The sequence below is a fragment of the Limulus polyphemus genome, unplaced genomic scaffold, assembly GCF_000517525.1.
Source record: "Limulus polyphemus unplaced genomic scaffold, Limulus_polyphemus-2.1.2 Scaffold1266, whole genome shotgun sequence".
NCBI classification, from domain to species: Eukaryota; Metazoa; Arthropoda; class Merostomata; order Xiphosura; family Limulidae; genus Limulus; species Limulus polyphemus.
The window spans coordinates 265,545-276,233 of record NW_013666876.1 but is presented as its reverse complement, the minus strand read 5'-3'; the positions used below and the strand labels follow the sequence as shown (position 1 = coordinate 276,233).

The 10,689-nt window shown below is 30.1% G+C and overlaps 1 protein-coding gene across 2 annotated transcripts in view; it reads right to left on the bottom strand.

The window, feature by feature from the left end:
• The window catches only part of LOC106462845 (tyrosine-protein kinase CSK-like), a 48,242-nt gene that overhangs the window by 11,597 nt on the left and 25,956 nt on the right, over positions 1 to 10,689 (bottom strand). For both annotated transcript variants that reach the window (XM_013922808.2, XM_022390240.1), the window contains exons 6-9: positions 9,648 to 9,867; positions 6,398 to 6,566; positions 1,767 to 1,869; positions 1,022 to 1,183 (exon numbers count right to left, since the gene is read on the bottom strand). In XM_013922808.2, coding sequence (XP_013778262.1) covers positions 1,022 to 1,183; positions 1,767 to 1,869; positions 6,398 to 6,566; positions 9,648 to 9,867 — 654 coding nt within the window. The remainder of the gene's footprint in view (positions 1 to 1,021; positions 1,184 to 1,766; positions 1,870 to 6,397; positions 6,567 to 9,647; positions 9,868 to 10,689) is intronic.

Below are 10,689 nucleotides of genomic sequence, written 5' to 3'. Positions count from 1 at the left end.
ACCCATGACCCATCTACGAAAGGGTTAATAGCTCTAAAAATTTACTTCTTTAACAAAACATCATGTAAGTTAAGAAAGTGTAAAATATTCCGATGACTCAAAATTATTATTACTGAATATTATTGTTAAGTTTATCATATTAAAACAATGCATACAAAACAAATAATCTATTATTTATTGAAAATAAAATACATTTATTAGATATAAATTGATTTCGACCAAGAATATTGTTAGAAAGAATCATGTTAACTAGCCTGACAAAGGTAAAGGCAATGCCAGTTTGAAAGTTGAGGTCCTAGGTCACTGATAAATCTTTCAGTTTATGCAGGGTTTGTTTTTTTTTTATTTTATTAGTTATAGCCAGAAGCAGTGATTATTGTAAACAGCAAAATAAAGTATAAAATAAATAAGTTCATACATATCAATCAGAGTTTAAGTAGACTGGATATATACAATAGAACTTTCTGATCAACAGTAAAAAATAATTCTCAGACAAATGAAACTATCTCTAATACTTTTCCAAAACACAGTTTTACATGAACATTTTTTAACTTTCACAACCCAAAAATTATGAATTGGTGTAAAAACTTTTAAGCCAAAACTAAATACCATAATCAAGTTTGTAATAAGTTTCATGCAATTTGGTTAAGTATTTCTACTTTGTGAAATAAGAAAATCAAGGGATACAAGTAACACTCTTCCATTGTGGAAGGATTTAAACCTTTACAAAATTGGCAATAAAAACTAGATATAATTATCAATTACCTGCCATATCCATCGATTTTACATTATAGCCATAAACTTACACAAACTTTCAGATCTCAGTTTAACATTTTACCACAAAAATAACACACAGCCAATGTATATTGAAATACCAAAAGTAATTAATTTAAAGGTTCGTAACTTGAAAAATGAGTTTTACATCAAGTATTTATTACAAGAAATATAAAAGCTGAGATTGCTTCAACAGATAAAAACAAGCTATTATACAGTTTCAAGACTCAATGTTGAACAAACTTACGCTGCAAATGCTATTTGATCTTTTTTAGAAACGTGCATCCTTCCTCTAGAGCGCAAATAATCCACTAGTGATCCTTTAGCCATAAATTCTGTGAGGATATAGATAGATGGTCCATCAAAAACCACTCCAATAAGTTGCACCAAATTTGTGTGTTGTAAAGTTCTGTAACAAGAAATATTTTTTGCTGAAAAAACAACACAAAACAAACATACACAAATATAAAAATAAATATACTTCTTACGAACTCAAAACAAAATAAAAACTATTCAAACAAACAAACAAAAACTATTATTTCTTTTTATATTTGCTTGTTGAATATCATATGGAAAAATAAACTCTACAACAGCTTCGTAAGCTCTAATATTTCAATATATTTATTCTACACCAACTGGATTAAAGCAAAGACTATTGCAGACTGTAAAACTTATAAAACAGTATTTTTATTATAAGTAAAAGTTTTATGTAATGTCTGTTGTTTTCTCAGAATCCCAGGATGTTAGAGCTATTATATAAATTACTAGTACTTACAACTAAGAAAGCTGAAATCAGGATTCATAGCTAAATTTGTAGAAAAAGTTTTTCATCATAAATATGATAAAATAATGAATTTAAAAACAAGAAATAGAACATACTTATATTCCTTTATCCATAAATTTGAATAAAAAAAAAAGAGGATTACTGAAACTGTGCTTGTTTTTAAGGGTTAGATATGGATTGAAGTTTATTAAATGTAAAACTCACTTACGTCATTACTGATGCTTCTGCAAGGAACTTTTGGGCTGCTTTACTGCAGTCTTTCAAAATTTTTACAGCTACTTTTTGACCCCGTAATGTTCCTAATAACACATCTGAAAATAATGTACAAGAAATTAGCTCAACACAAAGTTATATCAGTACAAAAGTAATCTTCTAGATCAATAAAAATTAACTATTAAGTGTTTTATCAAAAATAAAAATACTTAACTTCACACATGTCATTATGCCGTGACACAATCACAAGTATACTCAAATATATAACTATACAAAAAAAATAACAGCACTCAAGAAAAGTTTATTTAAAGAGGTAGAGTACAGAATTCCCTCACTTGTGAAAGGACCAATTTTCTACAGTATAATGTACTAAACCAATTTTACATCTATGAAAATTTTACTTGTTTAAACTTTATGTAGCAGAAAGTAAAATCTCTTGATACCTCAATAAAGTGTAACCAGTAAAGTTAAATAATACAAGTTTGGTCAAAAATATTGTTAACAGTGAAAGCACCCAACTAACAAAGCAATGTATTCTAATCTTTATAAGTAGAAATGTAACTATAATTAATTAGCTATACTGATTGCCAGTTTGATATTTAGTTTTGCTCTGGGTACACAGCTTGCTCTCATCAGAAATTAACATTAATTACTAATTTAGTTTTCTCCAGTTGATGCTGTGGTTGCACAATCCTCTACTTGTTGTTGATACAGCTCTCCTGTTTTATGAGTGAGCCAATACATATTACGAATACCAAGTTGGATGTCACCCAGTTAAACCAGGCCCATGCAGTTCATTCAGGTACTGTGATGACTGTGAAAAGTTAGCTAGCAGGCCTCCAGTATTCAGATTAGTGATAATAACCCACGGTCTTATACTGATATTATTAACGAATGTGACTGGTTCTGATAGTGATCTTAATATTAATCACCATTTTTGTACTAATAATCATTCTCATCAGTAGTTAAAAAATTTTCTCAAAGAAACTTGTGACCACATAGTTTGTAACAATACATTAACTGGCTACATTACAAACAAATATGTTTACATAATTAATAGTGGTATTTGGGAATTACCCTGCAGCAATAAATATGTTGATTTCTTGGTTAATTGCAGAACGTTCAATATGTAGGTGAGAATTTACAATTTTTGACAGGCAGAATGAATGGCTACTGGTCCTCTACCAAAAAGAAATACTAAAATTTCCTCTATCAACACTAACTCTGAAAAGCATACTTTCAAAGACTTTTGTACACAGCCTATAGAATTTGTATGATGTAAAAAATTAAATGGTTTAAATGCATTAGGATTATACCTGAAAATATTGTTAACAGCAACGGTACCCAACTGATGAAACAATGCATTCCATTCTCATCTTTATAACTAGGAATGTAAGAAAAGTATATTTAATCCTCTCAATATGGGCTTAGTGGATTACACCGACGTCATGCCCCCAGAGTTTACATACTATAACTCTTAACATGGTTTATGAATCTTCACAAGATTTTCCAAGTTTTTAATAAACATTACAAGTCTTTTTATAGACAAAAACATCATAATTTTTAATTATGTATTCTTACTAAAAATTTGTCCATGAATATATACGGAGTCATAGTGTTGATTGTTCCAAGTGCAAAGTTAATTTCATGTTAAAATTAAAAATACTTTTCTTCATCTGAAAATTTTCAAATTTCATTTGCATAATCTCTAAAACCTCTTAAATAACTATGAAGTTTGTTTTTTTTCAGAGAACTTTATATTTTATCTGTTATTTTCTCTACCCTAACTCCGTCGGTGTTAGTCAAATTGGCCAACCTAGTTACCACTATAAAACTTTATATCTGTTATTTTCTCTACGCTAACAGTATACTTAGTAGTGCTGTTCTATCTTCCCGATAGTTTCTACTTCTAACCTTTTTATATCTATTTCCTATATTCATTTTACTGAAGTAGAAACCTTCCAAACATAAAGCAATGAACCACCACTTCTACCATTAGACTATTTACATGATACTGTAATACAAAACCATTGATAGCAAACAAGCTTATGTGGTGCAATTACCGGAACTTTCCCACAGAGTTTATCATAATCCCAAATCTGAGAACACAGTGGAAGAGGGTTTATCGACTTGTTTACAATACAGCGGTTGCAACAAGAATTGTCCAAGCCAATAAAAATGCAAGAAAATATTTATGATATGACTCTGTTCAAAGTTTAGGCCAGTCCAATAAACTTGGTAGGTATTGGAATGTTAATTATCCTCCCGAAGTGGTCAAAATTTAGTGATACATGTGTACATATATACACTATTACTATTTGCTAAATGCTTAAAACATAAAAAAATATATAGAAAAACAATGATTTCTAGCAGTTACAATGTTATGAAATTGATTTTTATTCGCACGTCATACTTGCTAAGCCTTGCCGTAAGCCTCGTTTCTTTCTTCAAGTGAAAGGGGAAAACAATTTAATTCTTGTAGATTTAGAAAGCCAAGAAATTATCAAATCACTAAACTGGTACACAGAAAATCACTGTAATTTACCTGGATTTCTTACAAAGCTATACGTGGGTTAAGAAAAAAATCTCATTTCTGTCAGAGCAACAACTTAGTCAGCAGACTTTAACGTTTCCGGTAAAAGAATGACTTTCACCTTCAAGCCAATTAAAAACTCAGATTTACGTATTTTGAAATATGCTCTTTCTACTGATTATTAACCCTTTACAGACAGGTCATAGGTCAAAGGCCATGTCACTGCGTTTGTTGACTTGCATTCAAAATTTCATGAATTTATGTCAATATCTGTGGTATCAAACTGTAGATTATAATTCAAATTTTAGTATTAAACCTTACTAAGTTTCTTAATTTAAAAACAAATATTAAAAAACACAGTTAAAAATCGATTTTTGTATGTCACGTGGTATGTTGAATCAAAAACATTTGATAACTATCTGGACATTATAAAGATTTTGCACGTGAAACTTGAAAAATTTCTGATGCATAAAAGTATTTTTAATCTTAAAATGAAAATGACTTTGCATGTTGAACCGGCGACATGCGAAAAGAAAAAAAAAGGCATGAGAAAAACATTGCTTTACAAACCTTAAAACTTAATAAAAAAATTGATATTTTGCATATGAAAGCATTGTAATGTTTACTGATAATCTACCAAACTTTTTTAACATTTGCTTACTGATTTAAAAATTATAGCATGAAAACTATAACAAGCACAAAAATGGTTACGAGGATGGTCCCAGGGAATGAGCCCAAGCTGAAAGAGTTAACTTGTACTTAATAGTACTAGGTATGAATATTTTATTTTCTAGCTCATCAATGTCTGAAATGTGAGTTTCTAATTCATTAACCATTATAGATATTGTATGGTAGGCATAGTAAATTATAAACTGAGCAATAAGACAAGAGAACATGTATGCGACACAAAAAAGTATATTTAGCTTTTTTTTAATACTTCCTTTCAAATAATAAATTAAAACATACATAATATTAAAATTTGTATTATAAACTGTGTTTTGATGCTAATTTTATTGACATATGTTGACAATAAGGTCATTTAATTATATTTTGAAAATAATTAAAACATCATGACATGAGCTCTTTGCCCAGTCCATAGCGAGTGGGTTAATTACCTATACTAATTACCAGGTTTATTTTTAGGTTCACTCCAAGTACACAGCTTGCTCTGATTGGAAGTTAATATAAATGAATTTTATTTTCCTTTTTTTCTTTAAAATAAAGAAATAAATTTTCTCTGTCACCACATTATGCTAACCCTAATTTATTACCTTTAATTATCAACTTTAAGATAACATATATTTATTATTCAGTTTTTACTAAGTTTCCTTCAATATCTGTTCATTTACAGTCCACATTAGTACAAAGGGAAGGACTTTCAGAAACTTTTTTCTCATAAAATGAAACTAGATAACGACAATTATGGTAATACTATAGGCTAGAGATGATTCCAAGATATGAAATTTTAGGACTGTATCTGTTCAAATTTTTCATCTTCAGGTCTATGGAATAAGAATCCTCTAAAGGTCGAAACAAGTCCAACTTTGAGCATGAAGAAATAATTTTAGGGTCAACCACATTTTTAAAAATAAAAATCAGGTCTGGCCCATCTCAAATCTTAACACTTTCACACAAATTAACGTACAACTGGATTAGAACTCATCTCTAGTTTAGATACACTCTGTATTTTCTTATCCCCAAGTCAGAATTGTGCAAAATTATCCTTCACTTACAGATTTTCAAGGTATACGAGAAGAAAAAATGATAAAAATATTCATCTTATATTTGTTTAATAAAAACGTTTACATAAAAATTTCTTAATAAACGAGCATTACAAATCCTCCACCCCCTTTTTTTTACCAGTGGTTTTTCTGTACTTACAATGAGTAGTTATTCAGTTATTAAAAAACAAAAATCGTAACGTAAGAAAATAATCACAAAAATGATAAAATCATTCATAGCTTATCCTAAAAATTAAGTTCTCACAGCAGTATATATCTTCATGAAAGTGAAATCAATTTACACATTTATAGCAAACACAAATTAATACATTTTACAATTGTTAAAGATATCTACAATTAGTAATGTCTTACCACCAAATTCACCCTTCCCTAACACTTCTCCTAGTTTTAGGTCTTGTTTGTCAACTACCCAGCCAGCTTGCTCAAAGGCACTTGAGTCAACAGAAAACTCAAGTCCTCCCTCTTTGGGAACAGGTTTTCGAAGCTGTGTACACAAACCATCTGCATCCTTCTGGTAATGCTGGTGAAAACAGAGCAAAATTAATTATACAAACAAACACACACACACACACACACACAGAAATATATATATGTGCACAAATTTTGAAGTAAAATCAATCTTTAGAAGTTTTTATTAAAGCCACAGCAGTCAAGACAAGATGTTAAACATGCATTGCAGTACACCAAGAAACAGAAAAGACTAAAATAGGCTAACATATATTTACAATGAATATCCATCGAGCTTCCAAAGTATTTAGTACCTATACACAGTGTCGTTTTCTGTACATATTGTGTCAAGTTACAGGTATAACATTCTTCAAAACAATCTTTAGTTAACCCTATGAGTATGGGTGGAGGTTAAGGTGGGCATGTAATGATCTTTTAGAGTTACATTCAAAATTTAGTTAAATAACTTTCTTATCAATGTATATCAATAAAATTGTAATCAAAACAGTTTGTAAATCAAGTTTTAACACTATATATGTTTTAATTTTTTAATACTGAAAGGAAATACCTAAATAATTTCTCACTCTTCACTTCTCTATCACATGAAACCTTTTGCTTCAAATTGCCAATTTTAGATTTTCTCTCTACCTCTACATCATCTTCCGAGTTTTGCAAAAATTACACAGTTATAGGATAAATATTGCTAAGCCACAATGCAAGTTTATAGCCTCTAATCTTCTTGTTTTACTAAGATGTGAGCAAGGAATTCAAACCCACATGACACACAACCCTATCACATCCTGTCTTTTGAAAAATACCAGTAATTCTCTCTGATATTTGCTATTGGATTATTTATAACCAACAGAAAAAGAAGATTCTACTTTACTGAATTTGTTATGAAGCTAACTCAATTAGATGACAGATTTTGAAATTTTCAACCACAGTTTTATTGTTTGCTATTGTTGAATTCATCTCAACCAGCTAACAGAAATTTTTTAAACTCATTGATCTTAGTTAGAAAGCCAAGTAAATTACAGTAGTATTAGGATATTATATATTTTTTTTATAGCACCAACACTATAAAAAATTAGGTTACGGTATTTCATCAATTTTATCTTTCAAAGTGTAAAAAAGACAGGAGTTTAGATGTAAGAACTAAATTCCTTAATCCTTATGCATATTTCTTTACTGATTGCTATAAAGTAACTAAAATGTAAAAATCAGTAATTTATTAACCCATTAACTGTGGCAGGAGCAGCTCAGTTGCCGTTTTCTGACTCACAGATAAAACTGAGTTGCCATCAATCACAATAAAACGGTAATTTTTGTTATTCGCATAGAGTTATATATGTGCGACTGACGGATATTTCCGTCATTCGCAGCTGAGCCATAGAACTCCAATGATGGAAATATCCGTCATCCGCAGTTAATGGGTTAAGTCAGGCAAGATAACTGAAATTTTAAAAAGTACTCATGATAGTATGAACACATTACAAGGCATGATATCATAATTTGTCTGTGCATTCTAGTAACACAATCCTTTATTTACACAAAGTTTTCCCACTATGACAAAGGGTTTCTTCATATTCTGAGAGGGTCTTACAAAGCAAGAAATGAATTGAAACAATATCTGAAAAGGCTATTAGCTTTAGCTGTAAGAGTAATAGTATAATTGTCTGTTACAATATGCAGTCATTCTAGAAAGAGAGATAATTTAGATTTATTTTGTATTTCTAAACTTTTCATTTTTCCCCATATTGCTGATGTCACACTACAGTTAGTGTTATATTGAAAAAACAAGATACTCTTACTGCAAAAAAAACTTTTGGTATTCATGTTTGATATGCAAATAAAATATGAAAATTGTAAGACTATAAAAGTATTTTTTATTCTTAATATGAAAATCACCTTTCACTCAGATTAGTTAGTCTGACTCAGATATTCTCATTAAGTAAACAGATATCTTTAAAAATATTAATTTTTTATGCACTTGTAATGTTTACTAAAAGCTTGGCAAATTTCATAAAGATACATGCAGTAAATTCAAAATTATAGAAACCATTATTATGTACAGAGTTGGTCAATCTGGCTGGTGAAAAATGGAGTAATCTATACAATAGACCTATAGATTATCAAGGTAACTCACAAGCCCGAAAAAAAAAAAACAGTCATTACAAATAGCCTACAAAAAATAGTTTACATCTATTAAAAAATGTGAAGTTCTTTCTTACTGTTGTTGAATGTATCATTTGTCATTTTAGATAATTATAATGTTCTGAAGTTTCTTGGCATAAATATCATATGTGATGAATTACAATTAGTCTTTATCATCTTACCTGGCCAGAAGAAGAAGAAAATTTTCATCTATCAGTTTTATCATTTTAGACATTGTACTAACATAAAATGTGTGTTAAAGACTAAACTAAGCTAGTGTTCTGACATGAAGAATTAAAATCATGTTTAAGAATAAAACAGTTTCAAGCTATCATACTGACAAAAATAAATTCAAATTGTCAGAAATACACCAAAGTACTTAAAATTACATAAAAAAAAGTTCCTTACACAAAAGTTATAATTACAAACAAATTTCTGTACAGAAACCAAAGTAAGGTTAGGAAAAAAGACAAGTTAACCAACATAAAAGGATGGTGTGCTACTAACAAAATAAGAGCAGGCAGATGTAATAAAAAGCACAGAAAATAGCTTATGTTATTTTCACTTATCAAAAACCATTAATGTAACACTAATTTTATCTCCATATTTCACTACATTAAAGATTAACATTACTGTTTCTGAAGTAATCAAATAATATATGCTTTAAATAATAACCTTAAGTAGCTTTCCTTCTTGTGCTTTGTCAAATGATACAAAATCCCATACACTAACATTGAAAAGTTAGAAACTTGATAGAATACTGTTGTTTGGGTGATTGCACGATGAAAATCTGAGATGGCAAGTATGCTAATCAATATTTATTTATTTATCTTGTCATTCCTCCATTAAATGATAGATCACTGAAGTTGTACTTGCATACTTAATGTTAAAAGTAGGTATTTACTTATATGTACCAATACCCAACAATTATTTTAACCTCTGTCTTAAATCAGGACGTTATTAAAATTATATATACTTGTAAACATAAAGTTACTGTTACCTCTACCAGCTTCGACAAGTTTTCAAAGTATTCTTCTTCATCAATAGTGAGTCTGTTGTCTGTATAGATAACCCTGTAATGTTCCACTTTACTCTTGTAACACACACACAATGTGTAATCACCTGGAAAGTTTGTACTTTCCCGAACCAAAAATAACCCGTCATCACCTGCTCGGAGCAAATCCTCTGCTTTTTCTCGTGTTATTTTCCCATGGAACCATCTGTTTCAAAAAATCAAACATCAAATATTTAATGCACAATGCTTCTATAGGTATTTCATTTACCATTAATTTGATCACACCCAATATTATAAGGCTGGAATTACTTTGATTTTTTTAAGCAAGGGAATTTTCAAATTTTAATGTTTTCTCCCTTTCTTAGAAATAAAATGAGGCAGCCACTGGCTAAAGATCATTGTGATCTTAATGAAAGTTAACATTTTTCTAAACTGAAAATGTATTTCCAATAATACTTACCTCCACTGACACTATATCTATTTCTCGTTCACCAGGGTTTCCACTCTTTACCCATCCAAGCACTGAAAACACTTGCTCCAGTCTTTTATACACCACTTGAATGCCCTTGGTAAATTCTAATTTGCAAAATTCTCCACCAACTTCAGTGCACCCTCTATCCAGGTACTGTATATAAACACCTCATTCAGATAATGTAATCACTTTTTCCAGACATAAACCAGCTTTTAGTGGGGAGGTAGGGTGGGAGAGTGTCAGCGGAGGTATTATTGGAAATACATTTTCAGTTTAGGAAAATGTTAACTTCCAAAACATACTTACCTCTGCTGACACTATAGCTAGAATCCACATTGAGAAGGTGGAGGGACCAGAGCAGGTATGAACCATACAGAAAGCATCTGTATAGAACAGGAGTGTACCAAGATATAGATGCTACAAGAGTGGGGGGAACTGCACTACATCCAGAACAGGTATGTTCATCACAAGGAACTCAGTTCCTATATCAATGATGGAATAGGATATGAGTAATCCTCAGCATAGGCCATAGGCATAGGTGTGTGTGAATCGCTG